We start from the raw sequence: 26,709 nt of genomic DNA, 5'->3' as shown, positions 1-26,709 counted from the left end.
ACTTAAATAGAAAGCAAAAAGGAGAGATAGCTATTAAGTCTTTACTATTATGCAAAATAAAGATGTGAAAAGAGTTAGTTCTCAAGGGATTATTTTTTCTTCTCAGCTGCAGTAATCTCATATCACTCTGGTAGTTCTTTCAAGTATGTTATCCAAAATTTGCACGTCTTGCTGTTTAAAATTAATGTGTAGGTATGAACTGAGGATTCTAAATAATGTAGCCAGATCTTCAAATGTGTTTTACAGCAGCAATTCCTGCTCATTTATGTGGCATTTGTGGCTTGCAAGTGTTTAATGAGAACCAGGCTATTTCCATTTATATATGTGAGTAACAGGTTTAGGAGTCTAACTTTAACTGTATGCAAGTATTTGAAATTAGAAGTATGAAAGTAAATGAAGGTAAATTGATTTGTAGTCTTCCTGCATTTCTTCCGAACCCACTGGTGGACTGGCTGGTGGGCCAGCAGCCATCTTCTCAAATGAGTGACATTAGCTTTGTACCCTCCAGTTTCTCTCTTAAGAAAAAACACTTCACTCATCTTCTAAGAGTTTTAATGAGGTTTAATTAATTAATACAGGACCTGTACTTTGTGACTACAAAGTGAAAAAGCTATAAAAATACAACTTCTACTGCTCTTGTATCTTTCAATGTATCACAGTCAGTTCCTGAATGAAAAAGTAACAACATCCTTCCCTTCCAAATATAAGTATGTCAATATTTATACTGTGTACAAGTACCATATCACTTGCCATCTAAACTTGGAGTATTTGTTTTTTTTTTTTTTCTGACCAAGCACGTGTTTCAATGATAAAATCTTTCTAGGAGAATAAAATCACTGTTTTATTTGTTGAAAACAGAATATGCAGAGCTGTTGAGGTGTTTTCAATATTTGCTCAAGATTTTTCTTATGGGATTATTTTCTTTAATACAAAGCTATCACTATTATTTAAATAGGCTACACAAATACTGTATGAGCAAAGGATGAGTGGTAAAAGTATGGTATAGTTCAAATGCTGATACAGTATTACCATGTTAAGTGATCCAACTAATATCACAGAATCCAGAATACGTTCATGAATTTTTAATAATACTGACCCTGAATGCTAAGCTGCACAAGAGCTATTTCTGGAGTGAAAGGTTTCAGAAATGATGGAAGAGTGCTGTTTTATATACAGACTTTTACAGTAATTCCCTCTGCAGGGTTTTTTTTTCCACATTAATATTTTAACATGTTATTCTTCTTGTAGTACCTGGTCATTTCTGCAGAGGCACACTAATAATGAAGAGGCTTTGAAGAAAAAAAATAGATAACATAGTCGTACCACTGTGACAAGACAGTAGCACAAAATGCTCTATAACCTTGGAAATTCTCTATTAAGATATGAGCTTTGTAGACCATCTCTGTAATTTGGTTTGATGCCTCAAAATGGTCTCCATCCAAGTGAAAGAGCCATAGAATTATCTTTTTTATGCAGTTACAATCATGTACATATATGTGCAAAATCATGTCATGGTGTTTAAGCCTCTCATTGGAGAGGCAAGATAATGATTTAGAAACTTTGGGTATGCAAGTGCAAAACTCTGGACAGTCTTGGAGACCCAGATCGTTTGTCACATACACTTAAGGTGCATAGTTTTTAGTAATGTTCTCTTTCTAAGTATAGAAACAAAGACCTTAATGCTCAGTTTGGCTCTAGTTGTCATATTTGTGAGCCATTAAAAAAAACAAACCAAACCAACCACTCATTACCTAATAGGATGTATTATTTTGAAAACCTCATCTCTTAACAGTAAAGCCTAGTGGGAAGCTTGAGGCAGTATGAAAGCAATGTGCATAGGAACTTTGATTTTTGTCCAACTGTATTACAGATATGTGATAACTTGCTTTTCTGGAACAATAGAAAAATCCTGGGGAAACTGTGATATCTATGTAAAATATTTATTGTTTTGTTCTGATGTTCTGACTTTTTCAGGCAAATCTTGTTTTCTCTGAAAAAACTTTTTCAGCTTTTCATGTGATCATGAATTCGTCTACACTTTGTGGCTTAGTATAATAACCATGTGGGTAAATGTGTAGCCTGAATGAGTGTTAGTGTTCCAAAACAGTAGCAATCATTGATATTTTTTCCAGTTCTTTAAAATAAAATTAATTTAGTTCACACATCTGCTCTCTCAGTTCATATGGTACTGAAACTTGGAGGTATTGTAATAGTTGTAACAAATTTCTTAACAAACGTTTAATAGTGACACTTCTCTGTTTCTTTCAACTTAGAGTATCTCCTAAATGTCAGTGTAATCTCCTGAATTTTGAGAGGAGCTAAACGGTATATGGATAAGATAGGACATTTTGGATAATGTTACAAGCATCTGTTTCCCATATCTATCAGACTGGGATGTGGAACATAGTCTCTTAAAATGCATTAGATTGAAAAAATGCTTTGTACATAAAGTTTCTGTCTGAGTTATGTTTCTACAATGCAGGTCTTGCATTTTGGCACTCAAAACATACACCATCATTTTCAAACAAATAGAAACTCCCACCAACAGAAAATTATATTGAAATGTGCTGTAACACACTCTCCATTATTTGTACTTCCACACTCCAATATGCCTGTATACCTCTAGCAATCTGATTTTTTCAGCACTAAAGCCTCAGATGTCTATGTCTATGTCTATCTGTAAAATTAAATAATAATGTTGTCCTAAAATTCCATGGAATACCAACTGGGCATTTTACATGTTCTAACTGGAACTCCTGCATAGTGACAATTAGGCGTATTAAGATGTAACATACTTACTTGTGTAATAGTAAAGAATATGCCAGTATCTGTAGTTCAGAAGTGCTTTAAAACCAGCACAGCAGAAAAGTGCTAAATAGAGTTTTTTTCTCCATAGTATTTGGCACCTGACTGCTGCTGTTTTTACTAGTTTTCTCAAAACAAAGTTGCCAATGACAAACCTGAAAATGTCTATGTTGTTTTAAGAGTATATGTGTGCTTTTCAGTAAGACACTTTTCAGTGTGGGAAAATTACAAGCTTTACCCCCCCATGAAATCGAAAATTACTTTGAAATTGAAATGACTATATAAGTTTGATATAAACTTAGTTACTACAGATGTAGCAGCTACAGGATTCTCAGTGTTTTAGTAAAACTGCTAATGATTAGAAATCATGAACTACCTTTTTGTCATTTTGCTTGATGAACTGCTATGTACAAATTGGATTAACAGTACAGAAATAGAAGTCCAAGAATATATAAAATTACTTATGTTGTCTCTTCACTCAAATTTGGGTGCGCTCAAGAAGGTAAGAAATGTGAAACTGAATCTTTTCTGAGCAGCTCATTGAATTCATATCTTCCACAATGTTATGAGTATTTAAACACTGACTTCACAGACAAGTAATGGTCTCGCTACCTTTACTAAGCTATTTAATTTGTGAAAATTGCTTCAATTGAAAGGAGTTTTAGGCTGTAAGGAAACACTTCATATACAAAAACATATCTTTCTTCAGCAGCCTATATTACACTGGCATGTAGCCTAGAGTCAGATGTGTCAGTACATCTCCCTGCTCAAACGAATCTGCCCAAATTAGTGGTCTTTGCTCAGAAATCTCTTTTTAATTTGCCTTTAATCTGCCCAATGATAATGAAATGGTTTGCATTTCTTATTTGCATCACATACATCACCTGTAATTTTTGCCCACAGATTTTCCACATGACATATGATCTGGCCAGTGCTGTGGTGAGAATCTTTAACCTGATTGGAATGATGCTGCTCCTATGCCACTGGGACGGTTGCCTGCAGTTTTTAGTACCATTACTCCAGGATTTCCCACCAGATTGCTGGGTGTCCCTAAACGGTATGGTTGTAAGTATTGTTCATTTTTCATTGTGCTTTCTAAACATTATTTTTCTAAACACTTAGCTTCAGACCAGAGTGTAAAAATACACATCTAGTAATACACTGCCCTGCAATTTATTCAAAGTTACTTTTGAGTTTTGTTGGCTAGCTTGTTATAGAATCACAAAATTACAGAATTTTTTGGTTTCTAACCCTCATCACTGATAAAGTGATACCGACTCATTGTCAGTAAGTGAGCTATAAAATACTTCAAGTTTTAAGGTCATTTTTATTTATTAACCTTCATTATCTCAAAAAAGCCACCAAACAGAATTTGAAAATGCTCAGTTTGCTAGTGCTTTCAATTTAAGCTGTAGTTTCAAAATGCTCTTGAAGGTATATTATTGCTGTTTATTTCATCTAATGTTGCCCTTGGCTTAGCTTGTAAATAACTTCTGATACATCTCATCATCCCTTTACCAATTTGTTCCCAACTTAACAGTCAATGGGAGTTTTTTCTTTGTAAAATAAGAGAAATACATTTAATTCTATAATACTTTTGAGTTTGTGAACAGATAAAGGACAGAAGGTGTCTGTTCTCTATTTATAAGCAAGAGGAGTTGTGTTTTGCTTGCTTGACATGTGCCGTAAAGATCAATGGTTTTGAAAAACTAAGTTTTTATCAAGTCAGATAATGAGTTAGCATATAGAATGTTTTAATAGGAAATACACTTTAAAAGTTGTTTAAATGTGCCTATATCAAAAGAAAAATCTCCAAGCAGCTCTCACATTGACCATCTGAAAACACATCTCTCCTGTTTTTACATTTTTTACAATCCATAAAACAGCATCTTTAATGTAAGTGGGATCATGCTCATTGCCACATATTTTATTGCAGAAACATAACAGTGCTTGCTCCTTTAGGAGGATGATACTGCACATTACTGTGGGAGCTCGTTGACTAAAATTGTCAGTCGTAAAGACAAGTATACACAGTCATCAAACAACATCTTTAATGATAAGTAGCATCTATGTTGACACTTCATTGTGCAGCTTTCCTAAAAAAACTCCAAAACTAGTGACATATCTTCAAACATGAGATTGCTACAATAAAAGTAGGTCACTGGGATGCTGACTGGCTTGTCTTTGCATTGTGCTGCATTCTGGGTTCTGCTTTGTAACATCTTCCATTTACGTTTACAAAGGGTACATTTTCTACCAGCTTGTCAAAGATCTGGATGAGAACTATTCTAGCAAGTGAAAGGAAACCTTGGATTACACTGTGTTGAAGTATTTAACTTTTACAGAACACTGAACTGTTCAATTCTCTCGCTTGTTAAGAAGAATTACATTTAATCTAAGAAGGCTGTGCACATGTTCCGAAAGATACTTCTCATACTATTGGAAAGATCCTTTTAGAAAGTTGTGCCTCTGTGGTTTGGCAGCTGAGTCTGTTGCTGTTGAACGAACATTGTAGGGGGATCTGAAAATTGAGCAAAAATGTGTTCACAGCATAGGCAGTCTTTTAGTCCTAAGGCAAGAGAAAGAGTTGTGGACTACCAGCCAGGAGCATATCTGTGGCCACTGGGAAAGAGCTAGACCTTTCTGACCCTGTTGTGATGTTGCAAGACATTTCCTGATTGCTTTCCAGGGTCTCAAAGTGAGTTCTTTAGCAATGAATACAGACAGAGAAGCCATTGTGGAATATCAGTCCTCTGAAATGGCAGATGGAGTAGAAGGATGATGGTGATGCTAATGCTGGTGATGATGGTGATGATGGTTATATACTTTTCTGTTGTAATCTAACTGACTGCTGAAAGGCTTTATGTTCCTGATACTCCAAGGGCCTTGGGAAGTGGATTACCTTACTCTCCTGTATACTGTAGCATGTAACAATTTAATCTACTCAGAATTTTTTAACTTTTGTTTCTGAAATGAATGTACCTAATACTGGGATTTGAACTCAAATGCTGTTTAGACATGAAGACAGATAAGAATTTTGTTTCTTCTGCCCCTAAGTTCTTTGTCTATGGGCTGGTAGCAGTTGCAGTGGCAAAGGGTCAATATTGTCAGAAAGAGGGAATCTTTCCCTATCCCCAGCTAGTGCACTTGTTTGTCAAAGTATTTCCTTCTACTCCGATTTTAATCCCAGATTTTAGTAGATCAGTAAATAAAGATAACTCCATGCACTTGCTTACATTTGAAGGTTAGGTTCAGATTTCTGAGTCAAATAACTCTGAAATACAGGTGTTCTAAAAAAAGTAAAAATTTCTCTCCTTGAATTGAAATAATTTATGGTTTTTTAGTAGTGGAGGGTTTGTGTGACCATTTTCTGGGCTTCAGAATGTGGCTTTAATGTGCATTCTTCAAAGTGACATTGTTGCAAGGGCTAACCTCAGGCTAATACATGAATTTTGCTTTGAAGAAAAATTTTAACACTTGTTCATGGTGACCACTGACTTGATGAGCCAATGTGTGCTCATCCAGAAAAAAGTTAGTTTTCCAGTATGCAAGACAGTTGAAAGCCAGGGCATTTGAAGATAACCGGATGCTAAAGGAAGTAAGGATGCCATGAGAATGACATGCTGTCTCCTCAATTGACACAGCCCAACAATACTCTTCCAGACTACCGTTCCTTTGCACATTAGTTGCTTGAGGCTGTAGAGTGCAAGAGATTTTTCTAAAAGCTCTCTGCTGAAAGCTGTTTCTTCTTTATGAGATGCTACATGAAAGTGTTAAAGTTCCATGGGCATGCTCATAGGTTTACCCTGTAAGTACTGCCAAGAAAAAATATCATTTGTTAAATATCACAAAGAAATAGGATGCTGAAACCAAGCTGCATTTTGCTTACTGCCTCTCTCAACAATGCCTCTCAATGCAATTAAAGCACAATAAATTGGTTGGATTCTTGTCTTTGAAGTGATGATAAAAATGTCATGGTGCATCATGAAACAGACTATGAAATGAAATGGAAACCCTTCTGTTTAAAAGAGAGTAAGATCACCACTGGTTAATGTTGCCTAAGTAGTTCAGCAAAACTGTTCCTATCACATTGGGATATTCTCATCAATAATAGTAATGAATGCATGCTGTATCTGTACTTTCAGATTGACCTTCTTGGCCAGTTCTTAATGTATTGTTGTGAAATGAAAGCCAGACCTGATACCTTCCTTTTATTTTTCCAAATGGAATCCCGCTTGCCCACTTCTGTGATTGCACCAGCTTTATTAATACTGAGCTGTTATTGACAGGCAGGATCTTGTGCTCTTCCAAAGTGTCAATGCACTTACCTTAAAAATAAGAAAACCAGTAAATACAATATAAAAGTAAGCAGCAGCAGCTCTTTTTTCCCCCACTCACTTCAAATCACATTCCAACCAATCTATTAGAGACAACAGTCAATTACTTCTACAAGAGTAAATTACTCTGGTGCAGTCCCTAGGTTTTTGTAACACTAGGATTGTGAGTTTAATTTCTAAAAAAGTATTTTCTGAAGAAGTTTCACAAACTTTCCTAATGATGCTACCTAATTTCTCCTTGGCTCAGAAAGACTATTATCTATGGCTCTTTGTGTGATTTATCTTCAGCTTTCAGATCTGGTGCATTGCTTCAGACTAGAATACTTCCAGAATGACTCATAGACCAAACATCTTTATCATACCTCTGAGCTTGAGCCAACAGTTCTTTAGAAAATCTGGACTAAAATTTGCAGCTGAAACCAGGGGAAGTTTCAGAAAGAGCAGAAAAATCACAACGATTCTTTCCTACAATCAGTCTGTGCAAATTCATATTTTGCATTTTACATTTGATTTCAGCTGCAGTGAAATACAAAAACATGGTGTGTAAGTCACAACTGATGAGCAGTTATAGCCAGGTCTTATACATAGTTTCTGTGCAAACGGAGATAAGAGATGGCATTCTTGCCATTGATGCCATCTGGTCATCTAAGCATGATTGCCTGCAATAAAGCATTCCTTGCGGTAGATAAGTAGGTTTTATTATATTGGAAGTTTGCTCTGGCTTTTTGTGTCACCTATGGCAAAGACTCAAAGGACTTCATGTTAGTCCTTGAAGTAACAGTCTCTGAAGATCCCCAAATTAGATTTTTCTGTCTATATTTACAATTGGTTGTATAGGTTAGGAAAACATATGGTTCTTTAAGCAAGATATTTAACCTGGCATTTCCAAATTTTTTCATGTATAATATTTCCTTAATAAGATAAAAATCTAGCAGAGAAGCATAAAATTTAACTTCAAGAGTCTTCAAGAGTTTTTCAAAAGCCAAGAGGGATGGTAAAAGTTTTGGTAATGGCATTTCTTCTGGCAGTCAGCTGATGTATGCTCAGGAAAGATCCTTCAGGTTTCTTTGTTTTAACTTTTCCTTACTGTCCATGTCTTGGGGATTTTTAGGTTTTGGATCTGGTAAAGTGGGATTTTTGCATTACATTAATTCACTTTCATGTCGTTTCCTCAGGAGCATCTGTCCTGATCTTCACCTCTGATAGTATCAACATTGTTAAGAAAAGAATATGGGAATTTCTTCCATGGAGTGTGAAAGTCCCTCTCATTATAAAATCAATTACTTAAATGAATATTTGTAGTTTCAGCTGGAATACAGTTATTTTTTTCTTCCTAGTGCTTGGTGTAAGTTCTGTGCTTTAGATTTAGGATGAGAATGATGTTGAAAATACAATGATGTTTTAGTTGTTTCCTAGCCAACTTGGGGGAGTTGGCTAGGAGATGCTTTGGCTTGGGGATTGGATGGGCATTCATCAATGAGTCCTGAGTAATTGTATTATGCAATTGTTTTTGTGCAGTTTGTGATGATGATGATGACGATGATGACGATGAGTATTTAATACTCATGAATTTATGCTATATATTTCTATTTAGTTATATATATGCTTCCAGGAACAGATAAAAGATTGAAATTACCTATCAAAGATGAATTGTGATTAAAATAAGGGAAACTGAACAACTCAGAGAACACATGTTAGAAATACAGCTTTAACATCAATATGTAACTGACATTCTTTGGACTAAGGTAGCAATATTTGGGGACTCTAAAGTGAATAATAACATCACTTCTAGTATGTATGGCTGTTCAAAGTTCTTTCTTGCACACAGCACTGGCCTTGTCACTGAGGTTAGTTCATTTCCCCTGCATCAAGATGATGATGTAATGACTTGTTTCAATGGGTTGGAATCAACTGTTAGGACTAAAAATATGTCAGCTAAGGAGAATATATTAGTTCATGTGTTTTGACTCTGTAAGAAACTTCCAGGGGAAATCTTGTAGCCATGCAGTGCTAAATGACAAGTTATGTTTAATGCAGACTGAGAATATGTGTTAACTGCAATACCAAAGTTCTATGCCGAGCCGCCAAGGACTATAGAAATGAAGTAACTGAGGGTACTCAGATTTAATTCAGTGCCCTGTGATCAATGAAGAGGAAACCAAACCAAGTTACCATTTTCACAACAATTGATGAAGCTTTAAGAAGACAACATAATTTTTGACTTACGCATTTTTTGTTCTCTGAAAGGTTAGCAGGTCATGTGCTTTTAATAGAATCATGTAATCATAGAATGGTAGTTGTTGGAAGGGACCTTTAGAGATCATCTAGTCCAACTCTTCTGCAGAAGCAGGTTCACCTAGATCAGGTCGCATAGGAAAATGTCCAAGAGGGTCTTGAAGACCTCCAAGGAAGGAGACTCCACAACCCCTCTGGGCAGCCTGTGCCAGGGCTCTCTCACCTGAACAGTGAAATAGTTTTTTCTTACGTTTAAGTGGAACTTTTTGTGTTCCAGCTTCATCCCATTACCCCTTGTCCTGTTACTAGTTACTATAGAAAAAAGGGATGCCCCAACCTCCTGACACCCACCATGTAGGTATTTGTAAACGTTAATGAGTTTCCTAGTTTTGAAGAGCTAGAAAGGGAAAGGAATAATAACTTTTCCTTCCCAACTGCTTGCCTTTGGTGTAATATTCTCTATGTTTTTCTTGATGCTTTTGGACTGTGTATTTTTGACAGAGGAATTCAGATATGTTTATGTAAATATGGTTACTAGATTGCCTGTGCCTCATATTTATTGATGATATTTCATTATTTCTATTTTTTTCTGCCTGTTGATTTCTGCCAACAGGAAAATGATTCCAAGTAATAAGGAAGTTCCTGTGGTCAAACCCAGAATCTATACAGTATGCTTTAAAAGTTATTTCCCATCACGACTGCTCTTTGTTGTCCTAAAAAACATTTCTTTTTTTTTCTTGTTGAGATTTGGTATTGTTAATTTCAAGCCATGAAACACTGGTACAGAGCAATGTTTTTCTTCTTCTTTCTATAAATGTGAAATATAGCAGAAACTGTTTCAGATTCAGTGAAAGTCAGGCCTCACTGCGTCCTTGACCTAAAACAATGACAAATACATTCATCTTCATGACTTTACCATTGATATATTTTCAGGTTACAATTTTGAGCTCATGTTAATACCATGAACTGATTGAGATAACAACCTTAAAAGTTGAAAAAGATGCAAAGTCATTTACTGGGATGATTAAAACTTCCTAAAGGCTTAACGTTAGTGTAATTATTGACGTTGTCAATGAATATTTGGATTGCAACTGAGACAAAACCTTCAAAGAAGATATTCTGAGTTGTAATCTCACAGCTCCACCAACTCTGGAAATTGCTTAGCATGATAAACTCAACTTTTGTCATAAGCCGTGATACCATACTTTCACTAAATACTGTAAACTCAGTGTTTAATACCTTAATACCTGCTTAATACCACTGTTGGTAAGTCTTTCAGTAGATACTGGTGTTCAGTGCCATGGAGAAGGAATCTAAATTAAAACACCAATGTTACGTGTTGAATGCACCATTGTGGTACTGATGTGATAATAGGTGCTAAAGAAGAGGACTTCTGTAATAATTAGCTATTAGTATGCCTTTCATATTTATGTTTCTTTCAGATAGAATGCTGTTTTTCCTTATATAGGATGAGAATAATGAAACAATGAGTTAGAGGAAGTATTCAAATGTGAATAATGTACTTAAAAGATACTAACATTTTCACACTTTTTCATTAGTATAGTAAGAGCTAGCAAAAAATTATCTACATGTGGATATGAGGAGTGACTTGACTATTTATCATCAACATTTTATTTCCATGTTTCTCACTCAATAATCAACCCAACTCATAAGTGCTTACACTATAGTATTGTGAAAACATTTCTGATAATTGTAAATTATAAAATATTTTATGTGAGCCTTAAACTTGACAGAATGCAAAAAACTACACATAATATGAATATGTTTAATGTGTTTGACAAACATTCTAGGAAAAAATAATAGGTGTTATATGGCATACTTTAAGCCATTTATTTAATAACAATTATGAAGTGAAGCAGAAATGTAAGTTGTAACAGTCATATTTTAGAACCTTGTATCTGTCATTTGCCTTAAAATGAATATTCAGTAGGAGTTAGAAGTTTCTTGTGGCCAAATGCAGCTTCTCTGTTGTAGAAGAGTGTGCCCTTTGTTCTGGGGGACTTCTATCAGGCTCCTTTGCTCTGTCTCTGTAAATTTAACAGTAAGTATTTATCTCCATATGGTGTTATTCCAGTCGAACTGGGATATGAGTGTGGAATGGTTCCTTTGAAGTGCATCTCCATGGATTCCCTTTTTCTCTTGTGACTGGAATATCCAAAAATTGATCCCTTGGAATATTTATACCAGAGGAAGTTAATTATACATACCAGAATAATTATACATACAGCTGAATATTGTTTATATACAGTAGTTCTTCAGCAAATCTTTATCTTTTTCATTGCAACTCTTATTAATATGCACAGTTAAATTCTTGATCTGTGTGCTCTGAAGTTGTGTAAAGAGAACTAGCTTTGCACAGGCCACCTATTATTGCCAAGAGGTCATTACCGACAATATCACAATCAGTTTTTCTCAAGAGCACTGATTTTACTGCTTTTTACTAAGGACTTTTGTCATATTATATTTGACAGTTTTGCACGTGGCTATGCAGCACCTGACCCATCCTAATATCTAAAATACATCTGCAGGGATATCTCTATTGAGGTGCAATTAGATGTAAAAACGGGCCACCTGACAGTGTGCATTTAGACTACTTACATTTCATATTAGAAAAAAAATCAAAACAAGATATTTTGTTCTAAGCAAGCCACTTTCACATATATCAGACACTTGGGATATTTTTTGTTTCCATTGGCCTGTGTGCACCAGACCTACATCAGAAGTCTATATAATCTGTTATATGAATTCCTAAAATCCTAGAGGGAGGCAAGAGGGCATCATAACAGTGTTTTTAAATCTAATCACTTCTGAATTTCTCCTTCCATGGAAATTTAAATATTTTGTATTTTTACTTTAGTTCAGAATGAAGCTTAAAGATATGGAAGGAGTATTTCCCTGTAGAACTTAAAGGCTTGATTTTGGTTATGATTACAGAAATATGAAAAAAGTAGGAAAATATATGGCATTATTGTTTTCTTTCATCTATTTTAGTCTACTGATTTTCCTTAATGTCTGAACTGTTTGTGCTCATACTTTTTATACAGATAAGCCAGGCATGTATGCCATTCATTTGGCCTTACGCTACATGTATTCTGCCTGTTTTTAAAGATTAGGATAATTTTTTTAACACTGCTCCCTTCCCTGGTCTTACTGCTTTCTGCATATATACTCACTGAGCAGACTCAACTGAAGTAATTCAAATAGAAGTATTAAAGTTTCAGGAAATAATGTAATTGAATAGAAACGATGGAAAGGATTTCCTATAAGAGGAATACAGTAATATTGCACAAATTTTATATTATCTGAAATGTTCATGTCTTTTTTAGCATTATTATTCATGAGTAAATTTTGAAGAATGTAATCTAAATAGTGTGTGTACAGATGAATACACATTACTTGTATGAGCAAGCAGTAAGCAATTTATTGGGTCAATTACTTTAAATGCTCGTTAAATATATTTTTTCCCATTGCTCCCCGGATTTCTATTTCCATTTCATTTACTGTTTAGAAGGTGCTGTTGTGAAACTTTCTGTGGACTGTAGATCACTTTTAATAATTTTCTGTATTTGATTTTTTTTTAGTGGGTCGGATTTTAGTGTTAAAAAATTAGCAATTTTTACACTAAAAAATTGATTAAAATATTTAGAAATTATAAAAATAATTTCCTAATATATTTAACCTCGCTGCAAGAATAAAACCAGGTTTTCCTGTTATTTTTTCAAAAAGAAACACACATTGTTGTCATTGACTTAGATTTTTTTCTTTTTGTTTTGAATGACTGGGGTTTATTAGAAAAGGTTCATGACAGTCTAACATTTGATACGATTGGAGCAGAGAGAGGTACACTAACAAGTCTAGTTAAATAACATGATTTTATCTACATTTTTTCACTACTGTTAATACAATTAAAGATACTTTAAAACAAAATCTTTGAAAATCATCAATTGACATTTGAATGAGACAAGAAAACAGATACTCTGCTCTTCACAGATGACTCACGCATATCTTTTAGTCCCTCCAAGATCCCTTAATTTGTAACAAAATAAGATCATACAATTTATTTTGGATTTACATCAAATATTTTTTATATTTTTCCATTATCTTAACCACAAGTAGAGTTTAGTCACTGTATTGGATCTTTTGTATTTGATCTTTTGTATTTGGAAGAGAATGAAGTTAGCTGGCATTTGAGGGTAGCCCAGCACTTTTGCAGTACTATATATAATCAAAGAGGATTATCTGTATTGATATAGATAAGAAGCCACTTACTTGACTCCTTTTGAAGAACTTTTTACTTAGAAGTGATTATTTTTGGTTAGAATCTACTCAGACTACCAGTTTGGTTTTACAGAGATTAATTCAGTAGTTGTCGGGAGCAAACGCATAGCACCAATCATTTGTCACTCTTTGCAAAAATATGTAATATCCTTATGCTTATGTCTAATACTAAGAAAAAAAAAATAAATTTAGCACTTAGATAATAAGAAAATTATAACAAATATAAACTTAGTTAAATGTTCCTGAAACAACATTGACAGAAGAATATTTGAGGGAGTTTTATGTGTGTTTTGAATAGCTTTTTCCAGATGTTCAGAAATAAAGTTTATGGTGCATGATAAAAAATCTTGGTGGGAGCAAAATATAAATTTAACTCTGATTTGTGTGATGAGAAGGTACAAGAGCTCGCCTGGGAAGGTACACTCAATTGCAATTAGCAGGCACTCTGTTTCCAGTAGAGGTGAAGGCAGATTTGGGTCTGGAATTTTTGGACCTATGCAGATCTCTCTATAAGCTCTCGTCGTCCATACTATTCACCTAAAGGCTGCCTGTCCCTTACTCTCATCTCTATATATTAAATGGAAGTGCAATGCAGAATAAATAATATATGCCTTTGCTTTCTTGTTATTCTCTAACATTGATTGTCATGTCTTTTCTCTTGCAGCAAGACCTTGCTGCTATGTATGTTTTTGTGCCTAAATGGAGTAGTGTAAAACTTATTTTAAAGTAAATTATTTTATTTCCAAGTTGTATGAATATGCAAGGATGAGGTTCCCTTAGGCTTTTGCACTCAGTAAATTTCCAAAGCAGTTGTTTATGGAAAGAGCAACGTATAAATGCTGACAAGAAGTGAATCCTGGAAATGTCACATGCCCTCAGAAATAATGTTATGACTGCATTGGTGCTAACTAAATGTGTTTTGCAGATCAATAAAACAGATTAACTCCAAACTAGCTTAGCTGAATTGTAAAGGCAAAACACACACACACTAAAAATAATGTGAAGAGGAAAAAAGAAGGAATGAGACAGTTGAAATAGAAGATCTGAAGTAGAACTCTCTTTTTAATAAAAAGTATGAGCCAATGCACTCATCCATCTCAACATGATCTGAAGATACATAAAGTCACCACGTGTACAAATAGATAAAAGTAGAAGGATTTCTAAAGTTTAACAAAGCATGTTGATTTTACTCTCTTGCTTTTAAAATATTTCAGACTTTATATGAGAAAGTGCTCACTGCTTGCTTATACAGATAACACACAGACATCTGCACACAGACAATCTAGAAGATATTTTTCAATATTTACTCATAAATAATAATGTTAAAAACAGAACAAATACCATTTAAATTTTTCACATAGTGGTGACACTGAATGTGTCATCTGAATTAACAACTAAATATGTTAACAACTGTATTAACAAGTAAAACAATATAACCCATGTTTCTAATCAATATTGTCTCTCATTTTTATTTTAAAGTATGATAGAAAAACATGTCATTTTGCTCTTTTGATAAACAAAAGATGCTTTGTTATATGTCCTCTGATGAACTTCCTCCCATAGAGTGATGTTTTTCCTATTCACAAGTATGATTCTAAAGATTGGATCTGAAAAATACTTTTATATCTATATCTTTATAAAGAATGGTGGGATTTTAAATGAATTTAAATGAATTTAAAAATTCAGAGGGAGGAAATACCTATGTGATCTTAAATTAGATTAGATTCAAGACCATTTAAAATCTAATTTCAATTAAATGAGAACATTAAAATTGTGATGAAAAATATGAAATTAGTTTTGTTTGTAAGTCAGCGAAAACTTGTGCTTGGAGGGTTCAAAACATGGTTGTAATAAAATTAAAATATTATGTTTTATTGCTATTCATACAGCGTGCCTTATAATGCTGTGGGTGGGTAGATGTATTAACGTAATCAAGGATTGACGTGCTATTGGCTTCAAGGCAAACAACTGAATTTCTCTTAAGTGAATGGGTTGATTGTTTCATTTCAATCGACCAACTAATAGTGAAAAAGATAATTATTGTGATTAGGCTTAAGATACAATGCAGTGGATTACCAGATTTTTAAAATCATTTAGCAGGTAACCGATAAATATAAAGCTTCTAATTGAGAAAGGTTTCCAACTGTTTGCAAATTAGATAACATACTTTTTGAGTAAATAAATGCTATTTTCATTAGAATCTGAATACTTGATGGTATTTCCAATTTAACGTCCTTCTCAACCTTTTTCAAAGTAAATGCCATGCCTTGAAGATACAGATATTCAAATATATGCTTGAGTCCAAGAACTCTTACTCTCATTTTGTGCTCTCTGCTGTATAACTTTATCTGTGTAAGTTAATAATTATGAAGCTTGCATTCTAAGCATTCCTGTTCTCATTAGATGTCTTTGTTTTTCTTTCACTTGTTCATATCTGTGGTTTATGATACCATCTTGCTGTAATATGCTTACATTAAACCACTGTGCTGGGACTGAGTTTACCTAGTCAAATCTCCAGCATCTCTTACAGAATCTCACTGACTTTTCTTAATCTTTGCAAGGAAAAACCTCTGTCCTAATCTGAATGTCAAGTTTAATTGCAAAGACAAAACCATGGATCATAAAATAAAATCATAGCTTGAGAAAAGAGACTGTCCTTGGGAATTTTATTTTCTCCACTGGATTTGAGCAAGGAAGAAATGGGGAGAGATGTCTATCCATGAATACAGAGACAAGTACAGCAGGAGAGCTCATTCAGAAGGTAATGATGGCAGCTTTAGCTGAGTAAGATCTTGCTGAACTCTCCAGTGGAGATGATAAAGAGTACCTTCATTATCTTTCCACTCTGAATCACCATCTGCAGGAGTCTGGTTTTTGCTGACAGTATAGGGAGCCTAGGGAGACTTGCCACCTTAGCCATCAAATGAAGTACCTGAAATCAGCTGAGGCAAAATTTGATTATGTCTTCCTCCCTTATTGCCTATTCTTTCAAAGAAAAGGCAGGACAAGTTCGGCCAATGGTTATTGTAGGTGCTCCTTATGTAAACAATACAAAATCCAATGCACTGTTCATCCTCCATCACTTAGAATCACGGTATTCTTTCTGTCCCTCTGGAATATCAATCTTTGACCTCTATGACTGGTCTCTCCCCAGGATTTGTATTCTGGGCTGGGCCATCTGCCTTAGCCTTGCCTGTGTTGGTTAGAGCACTTACATCATTACTATATAGAGTTAGGAATTCCTTTAAACTACTCAACAGGTGGATGTTATAGTTACTCTGCGGGATAATATGGTGGATCTTCCTGTAATCAAAGTTTGCAGTTTAATTCTTAATCGCAATGAGAGACTTTCTTTTTATCCTGCAGCTGTGAAGGTATCTCATATGCTTTCCAAGCGTTTCTGTACAGTTAAATGGCTTTATCATTGCTTTGTGAATGGAACAGCAGTTTCATAAATATTTACTATGGACATGTGAGAAGATAAGTTGGCTAAAGAACCAGGTACTTACTTTAGCAGGTTGGCTAAAGTTAAACCCAAGAAAAGTAGGTAATTTTGACTTAGTTCTTTCCCATATTTACTAATCTGTGGAAATTAAGTGAAGAAAAATGAAGACTGTTTATGACTTGGCCGTAACTCTTTTAAATTTTACTTACTCAAAGCATATTTTTTTCCCTTTTCTTCAGGTAATAAAAATCTTAGTGGAGATCAGTAGTTTAGAACAAGGAATTAACATCCTTGAACTGCTGTTTCTCAGATCAGCAATAAATAACTGTATTTGTTTGAAAACCACACGTGATAGTAAGAGAGACTGTATCCCATATAATCACTAACCAAGTAAAAATAATGCAGTGAAACAGTCTATATGAAAGACTGTATGTCAAATTAGAATTATGCATCAGTAGCTTCAGTGCAGCCCTTTCAGATGAAGAATACAAGAGGTTTTGGTAGTAAGGTAGGCAGACGAAAGAAAAGAATAAACTAAAGACAAAATTAATGCATAGCTACATCCAAGTTAATGATTCAGGTGTTGAGACTGCATTCAGGTGAAGCTGCAGGCTGATGGAGTGGCCATCTGAAGTCCGGACCACAGTCTATCTGTCCCTTTTCCAAGGGTGACAAGGAGCAGATGACCAGGGAGGATCAAAGCACAGTGAGTGTAGAGTGATGTTTCCTTTAGCATATCCTACAAGCCTTGAGAAATTTGCAGCTGAGGGACTTCTGGATCCAGAGCTGGTAACAATGTGTTTAACAGCCATTACTGTGTGTTTCTTTCGGTATTTTGTCCAATCACTTTTAGGCATCACAGCATTGTGACTGCCATACTGTCGTGGTTTTGAGCTGGCCTTGCTAGCTGTCCTTGGGGATGTAGCTGGCATTACTTTACCTGAGAGGGCACAGAGTGAAGACATTGACATACACTGCTGGTTGTTCAGGGGCATCCCTGTCTATAGAGCTGGAACTTGGGACCTGGGTCCTACTCTACTCTTGCGCAAGTGCTACAGGGTCACTCAAGTGCCCTGTCAACTCCCTCAAGGGCCTTAAAAGAGGAACATGTTCCCCTTGTTCCCCTCAGAGTATTAAAGTGGCACCCCAAAAGTTAGGAGATTCTTCTATAATTAAGGTAACCTCGCTTTGATAAAGGCAGTAAATTAATTTTTTAGGCATCAATCACTTTTTTAAATATATATATAAAACCTAGACATCATATTATGAGCAGCCTTTAGGCCAATGAATAATTTTTTCTTTAATATTATTTTATTTTTTTGAAAGTCTTGCAAACTCTGGTCTGGACACCTGTAGAGTTATAGGGTGTCTGAGTTTAAGAATGAGTCATCAGCAAAACTTAGGTGAATTCTCAGAAAAAGAAAAGCCTCTATCCTAGCTCCAGCCTACTTGCTTTCACACTGAAGTTTGTTCTTTTTGTAGAGCTAAAATAGGATTTCAGCTGTGAAACATCTTTGCTTCCTGCTCTGCTGCCCAATAAATAAATAATGCACAGCTTTTTGTAGCACAGAGTATCTGAAGGACTGTGGTTTACAAAAAAAGCAGACCGGGCTCTTGAATACTCAGACATTTAGTACATTAATTTCATTAAGAAGAAAAAGAACTGTAGACTAACCAGGTGTAGCCTAAAGTGTGACAGGCCTGAAGTTAAGAAATAAATTTAAAAACTGAGAAGAAAAGTTTTGCCTTCAATACCAGCTAAGTGAAGAAGAATGCTTAAAACCAAACACTGAACTTCTGCCATTAAAACTACACTACTTAAAGAGAAAAACATGATAAAAATTATATATATAAGGGGAAAAATATCTTAATTTGCCAGTGTGGTACCAAGCAAAAGAACCTGTTTTTCAAAGCACTGGAACCCCTGAGTCACATGGTGAACCTCACTGTGATTCACTGTGTGAAAATAACATCAGTTCACTTTGATTAATTTTTATGCAGGTTAAAACATATGCAGATCCCATGTTAACACATTTTCTTATATTTTCTTATATTAGACTGTTTTAATTAGTTCACATTTGTTTAATTTTTTTTTTTGTAGGGATGCATCCCAACAAATACATAGAAAGATAAAGTGTTTTGCTAGAGTATTTAAAAATCAAAATATTTCTGGTAAAATCAGTGTTTGAATGTTTTGAGATGTTTTCATGAGAAAGAATTGTGATACTATGATTTTGTGCATGTCTGTCTATGTACCTTTCAATTTATATATCAGGTCTGCCTAGCCTTCTCCTAATAATAGCCTTTTCTGCCACTTGCTAAATTAAGTTTTTCCTTTCTTGTCTTTAAAGTCATTTTGTTTCAAAGACAGTGGTGATAATAGTTGGAAAACTAAATGTCCACTGCCAAGAATGTATCATTTGTCACGTTATTTGGAACTAGGTGCTTCACGTAATTTGCTGTCTAGTCTGAGTTGTTCATAGAATAGAGAGATGCAATTCCTTCTGCTCAGTTTCACTTTCTAAATTGGTTGAAAGTATCGTTTATGATAGTGGAGATTCTTCATATAAGTTCTCCATAAAGCAGTACACTGTGAATTCAAGAGTCAGGTTTATGTCACTTCACTCCTTCAGCTGTCTCCCGTAACTACACTATATTAAGATATTAAGCCCATATTATCATCTGCCTGGTCTTGACTATCAGTCAACTACTGTTGAAAATCCAAAGCTTTTTTCACTCGTTGAATTATAAAAGCATTTCGTAAGTGGTTTGATTCAGTGCTTGAGGCTTGTTAAGTAAACTGTTGTGCATCATATCCAGCTCCTTTTACAAACTAAAAAGAGCAGAAAAAAAAGATATGGTGTCTTTAAAGCACTCTGATTTTTTTATCTCCTGAGCAGAACTTCATTTTCTCATAAAAAATGCTTCCTTACAGGATTTATTCAATTATCAGACATACCTTTGTTTTCACTTTTTTTTTTTTTTTTTCCTCTCGTGTAAGAAAGTGTTTCTCTCAGGGATGCATTGTTTGCCCAGAGAAATTATGTTTACTAAAGACTTGTAGATGTACTTGTTGTAATCACTTATTGTGACCACACAATGTCTTATTCAGATTTTTAGATTATTTGATACATTTCAATACAGGAATCTTGAAGGAAAAATTTCATCATCATAGAATGGTGTGATAACACCGGCAGTTTCAAAGATATGCCTTTGTAAAAAATTTACTTTCATACATATTTCAAAGGAGGAATAAAGGAATGCTTGTCAGTGGTAGTAAATGTTACTAAACATGACGCCTCCTAATAAGTTTGAAAATAGATGGTAAGTGAAGTCTAGAGCCCCCCAAGTTTCCCCCTTGCTGAAGCAGTTCATGTCCTGCAAGAGATTTTTAAGGCACTGAAACACAAACCCTTTAAGAAATTCTGACTGCTTCACTGCTTTCTGATCTTGCTTTTCCAGCAGATGAGCATGAGACAAAGCAACAGGTAAATTTAGGAAAATTCTGTCACCAGTAGTCATCCCTTTTTTTGTCACGGACTGATCAACATGGAGGCTATATTAATATTAGTAGATTAAACATGCCCAAGTCTACTTTCTCTGACGGAAGTCAACTGCCTCCATATCTTACTTCCATACAACTCGGCTTCTTAGTTACTAAAGTGAGGTGGCCTCAAGTGAACCTGTACTTGAACTGAACACTCAGGCTATGTTTAGCAGTTGATTTGGAGAGTATTAATTGGCCTGAATCCAACTGATTGCTTTTTGAAAAAATAAAAGTACAGACAATCAAATTCCATATTGGGAGAACATTTCTTACCACCTATGTTTTAAAGTAGAAAAAACAGACATAATCTGTACTTTTAACACTTTAAAATTTATGAAAGCTTTGTAACAAACTTCCTTAAAAAAAATCTCCTTAAAACAATCCTTTGGAAAGTAATGTAATTTTAAATGAGATTTGTGCATTATAATATGTTTCTTCAGCTTTCTGGGTTCAGTTCAGAGAGCACAGTGACCAGATAAGAGGAGGAGTCAGAGCAGGCTGATTCATAGGCAACAGAATAGAAAAGGTACTTTTCCCATAAGGGTTAATTTATTGTTTTCTAGCTTTCTATATGCAGCTGTAGGAATTCAGGATTGTATCTCTGATTAGGTACAGATACACAGATACACAAAGCAGTACCAAGCAGTGAACATGGAAGACTCCCCTATGAAATTCTGAGCATATTTTCTTGTATCACCGTCCTTTTGAATGCAATGAGCCAGTTCATATGAATGTAATAACTCAAATATGTGGGAAAGACCAGGCTGTGTGCATAAGCCAAATATGAGTATTTCTGTTGCTTTTTATTAATTACCACACTGATTGTACACTGAAAATTCTTCGTCCTTGTCACAAAAGAGTGATCACAGTTATATATTCCTCCTGCTTGCTTTAAATGGGGGATTGTAGTAGCAGATAAATATTACCTTTTATTCTGCATTAGAAAAAACAATCAAAAGAAAAAGAGCTGTTATGCTACATTGTTTTTGTTTGGTGGCTAGTGCCACAGACATAGCACCAAAACATGAATATACTGTAGTGACAGCAAAGCCATGTAACAACTCTGAACAAAGTAAATATGTAATATTAGTCATTGTTCCCCCAGTCAAGCCTCTTTTCCTGTGGAATGCAATGCCAAACACTTTCAAAATTTTTTTCTGCCAGTATTAGTCTTGAAAGTATATGCCGAGTCATTCACACCATCTGTTATCTGTGCATGTATTGTCGGAGAGAAATGTTGAGAAGTTTCTGAAGACATCTGCTTATTCCACTAAGATTACCGGTTCAGGTTTTCTTTCTGAAATCATATATGCTTACACACTTCCTAAAATATACTAATGTTCCTTGTGCTGCTTAAGATTTTTAGCACAATTTTCAGTCTTACAATTCTTCTAAGTCTGATCCCACATTGCCTTTCTTTACTAGTTTCAAAAAACAAGAGATTCTTAGTAATAAAAGCTGTTACAAGAATGAGCAGTTTTGCATAATAGTACATTGACCATTGCATGAGTTTTAAAACAGTAAATTTTTCACAACTTTGCCATTGACAAAAGGGGTTATTCATTGCAATATTCAAACCATTTCTTTGAAAATTGAAATGTTGAGGTAGGATTTTTTTTCAATTTCCTGTCTGAGATTTTAGCTCGTGTCACATTAAGGTACTGTATGAAGCCAGATGCATTAAATTATTCAACTGACTGATAGAAGTATGTAAGCTATGAACCTATATTAAAACATATATATATGGATTACTGTCAAAATGGTAAGAGTTCATATGGAGATCCCGTTCTAGTCTTAGTGTTACGCATTTTAGCTAGTTAATGCAGAGAAATTACTGCTAGTGGATATAGTTTGGATTCTGAAATATGAAAGCAGAGCCAGAATTTGAAGATGTGTAGATGCCAAATCCAAAGCATGAGATACTTTTAAGGACAATAAAACTTATATACAAATTTAAGTGTAACAGCAGTGAGGATTTGGCCATAGAATTGAGATGATATGAGATTTGGTAAGAATCTCAAGTCTTCTTTTCTAGCGTTGTCTGACATAACTATTAGAAATGTCATTAGCATAAAGATATAGCCTTTTCTTAGCATACTTTTAAAAAGAATTATATTGTATTTTAAATAATAGGAAATTGTCAGAAATAATGTCTTGCAAATAAATATATACAAGTAATTAATGTTATGGCTATAAAATACAAATACAATTTACCTGAATTCCTGTTGGAAAAGACTAACTTTTTCAGTAATTTTAAGCAGCAGTGGCGCATGTCTTCCATATTGTAAACAGATGTTTTCTCTGGGGCCACTGCTGCAGTATGGTATGTGCTACCATGCAAGCAAGGATCGTAGAACCACAGAATTGTTTAGGTTGGGAAAGATCCTTAAGATCATCAAGTCCAACTGTTAACCTTGCAGTGCCACATCCACCATTAAACCATGTCCCTAAGTACCATATCTACAGGTCTTTTAAATAATTCCAGGAATTATTACTCAACCACTTCCCTGGGGAGCCATATCCAATGCTTGACAACCCTTTCAGTGAAGAATTTTTTTCCTGATATCCAATCTAAACCTTCCCTTGCACATCTTGAAGACCTAATCCCTTATCCAATTACTTGTCACTTGGGAAAAAGGACCAATACCCACCTCAATATAACCTCCTTTCAAGTAGATGTAGAGAGTGATAAGGTCTCCCTAGAGCCTCATTTTCTCCAGACTAAGCAACATCAGTTTCCTCAGCATCTCATAAGACTCACTCTCTAGATCCTTCACCAGTTTCATTGCTCTTCTTTGGATGTGCTCCAGCACCTCAATGTCCCTCTTGTAGTGAGGGGCCCAAAACCAAACACAGCACTTGCCAGTGCCAAGTATAGGGATACAATCACTTTGTTGGTCTTGCTGGTCACAGTATTTGCAATACAAGCCAGAAAGACCTTGGCTTTCTTGGCTGCCTGCTGGCTCATATTCAGCCAGCTGTTGATCAACATCCCCAGGTCCTTTTCCTCTGGGCAGCTTTTCAGCCACAGTGCCCCAAGCCCACGCTGACTAGGTCTCTTCACCCGGTTGTCCTATATGTGCCATGTGATGGCACTTAGGAGAATTTGTCCCATAACCTTCAGCATTGAGAACAGGCTGACAGGCTTTGTGCTTTCTTCCATCTTTTAAGCCCCATCCTGAACTTTAAACTTGTTATGTATAATAACTTTCTGTGACAATGCTAAAACCAAAAGGCTTACTTAGGGACTGTCTAGCTGCCTCAATACTCATAAAAATGACTACTTTTAAATAGCACTGAGGTGGGACTAGGGTTGGAGCTAGTTACTGTGTCCAGTAAGTAATCTCCATAGAGTTCCAGCAAAGGACAAGCTCATGCTGGCTATCTAGAAGGAATAGTTCCTCACCTACAACAACTCCAAAATCTGCAATGGCTTGGTAGAGTGCTATGTGGCCAGTGCCACAAGAGGTATTTCTAACAGCATACCCCTGTGAACCATGTTCTAAAGCTTAGATTTGCATCCGTCCTACTTTCTTCAGATATTACTAAGTAAGTAAGAAGGACCAAAAGGCAATGGTGAGTGAGAATGGATGTGTGTGGTTACCAGGAAAGCTTTTTGGGGTAGGGACAGGCTACTTCCTTAGTCCTACTACAGTTTTGCAAAGGAGAATCAGGAGTGTGAGTTTAATATGCTTATATCCATTTCATTTAATTCCTAAGTATCTTTGCAGTAAAGCATGGCCTTTCAAACTTAGCAGACCATTTTTGTGACACGTATAGTGACCAAAATGTGGAACTGAGACAAAAATGTGGAAACTACTTGTATCTGTAACTAGTCTGCTTGTGACAGGATTTCTAAATCAAATTATACCTCAAGGGTATGGCTGAGGGAAGATAAACTGTGCCTGAAGCAGTAGCTAAAATATGATGGTGGAATTGATTTGTCTGATGACAACAAAATCTCCTGGTGAAAAACTCCATGTATTCCAGTAAAATAGAAACCTTTTCTTAATCCACTGAGAAGAATAATGTTCATTTTATTGTTGTTCCATGGGAAATGCTGTGTGACCTCTCTATGATTTATTTCTTATGAGTTGAAAAGTTAATGTTACAAAAAGATATCTGTTGCTGACTTATCTGAAATGATGAGACAAAGGATAACATCCTGTGGTACAGGAAGAGGCTTGGAAGTAGACTTTTGAAATCAGAAGTGCCCTGTGATTAATGTATTTGTCAGGATAACTGCTAAATTAATGTATATACTTACAGAACTAATTGCAAATGATCAGTGATCTTTACTTTCATGATTGTGAGGATTTCCTAATGTCATCAAGCTAGATTATGTAATCAGTCCTTGGATAAACAGCTTCACTGTTTCTCACAATTGCCGTCTTTAATAGTTTTTCCAAACTAATGTAGTTTCATTTAAAACATTTTAAACCGATTACTGCTAATCTGGAAACAGTGATCAACTCATTGTCAACTAAGAAATTAAATGTCCCTTTTTACTAGTTGCTAGATTTTTTTTTACTTCATAGAATTTGTTTGGTTTGGTTTGGTTTGAGTTTTTTTAATCTATACATAAACCTGACAATATGATCATTTAGGGAAACATTTAACATGTATTTATATAAATATTAATATTAATATTTAAGAAAAGTTGGCTGTGTAAACACAGGATTATTTCATAGAATAAGCTTTTATTAACTCAGGATTATTTGTGAATGTGTAATGTAAAAATATCTTATGATGGAAGTGCAAAAGTGCTTCTTATTAAAAACAATAATTTTATAGGGTAGTAGCAGAGGAATGGCCACTCCTCAGTGTTGTTCAGCAAAGAGCAGTTCAGAACAGGGGTTGTGGAAAATTCCGACCTCTCCCACTGAAACAGAGTTAGAGTTTCTCCTGCAGAAAACCTTGTTATACAATACAACCAGATAAATAATTAAATAATGATAATTATTATTTCATATCATAACATTGGTAGTAGCTTACATGGTTTATAGAATTTGAATTTAAAACCAATGTTGGTTTTAAATAGTTTATATATAGAATAAATCATTAAACAAGAAAAATAACTGTACTGAAAACTGTTCCGTCTACAACAGTTTTAGAAACATCCTCATAGAAACTAAAAAGACCAATATTTGCAACTGATTGTACAAGAACTAGTCAATTGCTAAGGAAAAGAAACAAAAAAGCATTTCCATGTATTTTCAGCAGCAAAATCTTCAAATAAATCCAAGTTGAATTAAAATGTTTTGTCAAGTCTTTTCTCCTTCTGCTAAGCTGTTTTATGCATCTGAGGACCAGCTGCTCAGGACCATCCATTCACAAATGTCTGAAGTGTTCCTAGCCTGTAGCAAGATCTATCACAAGCTGCATAGTAGTACATAATATTGATTGCCTAGCAAAATGGCCATTTGAGATGGCCTTGACCTCCAGTTGGGATTCAGGTGCAATCATGTCTGTTCGAGGTGTTGGACCCTACTTTAACTTATACGTGTAAAGGTAAATGCATAGTTAAACTATGTTGTACATTTGCAGTTATTTCTCTTCTGTCATTAGAGCTCACATTCTCTAATGGTGATACTTCTCAAGTAGTATGTAATTTATTTTTCTTTCACTCTTTCTCTTTCGTACTTAGTAGCAAGCTCTCCTTGTATTTTGTTTATTTTTGCTTCTCTGCACTTCAATTTTCTAATTCTTAAATGAAATGGTATTTTAGTTAAAACTGAGATTCACAGATTTGAAAGGCTCTTAGTCAAAAAATAAAATCAACCAGAACTGGGATTAACTCAAAGACTTTGATGGAAAAAAAAATCATTTTACGGAAAGAATTTTCTTTGAGATTTATCACGTGAAGGGTACGAAAGAAAAAATTCACAGACAAGATCAGATTGTCTTTTCTTTCTAGTTATTTATGATAATAATACTAAAAAATACCATTTAGAAGCAAGATCCATTGTATGGAGCCTGCAAGAGTGAAGGTTCTAATCTTACAACCTCTTGAATACTGTGGTTTTAATAATGCTATTTGT

The 26,709-nt window shown here is 34.9% G+C and overlaps 1 protein-coding gene across 1 annotated transcript in view; it reads left to right on the top strand.

Moving 5' to 3' along the window:
- Positions 1-26,709, top strand: part of HCN1 (hyperpolarization activated cyclic nucleotide gated potassium channel 1) — a 204,145-nt gene that overhangs the window by 104,756 nt on the left and 72,680 nt on the right. The window contains exon 3 of the mRNA XM_062018655.1: positions 3,709-3,870. Within this exon, the coding sequence (XP_061874639.1) occupies positions 3,709-3,870 (162 nt within the window). The remainder of the gene's footprint in view (positions 1-3,708; positions 3,871-26,709) is intronic.

Source organism: Colius striatus, chromosome Z, assembly GCF_028858725.1.
Source record: "Colius striatus isolate bColStr4 chromosome Z, bColStr4.1.hap1, whole genome shotgun sequence".
Lineage (NCBI taxonomy): Eukaryota > Metazoa > Chordata > Aves > Coliiformes > Coliidae > Colius > Colius striatus.
Note: the sequence above shows the minus strand (reverse complement) of the source record. Positions and strands in the feature narration are given on the sequence as shown.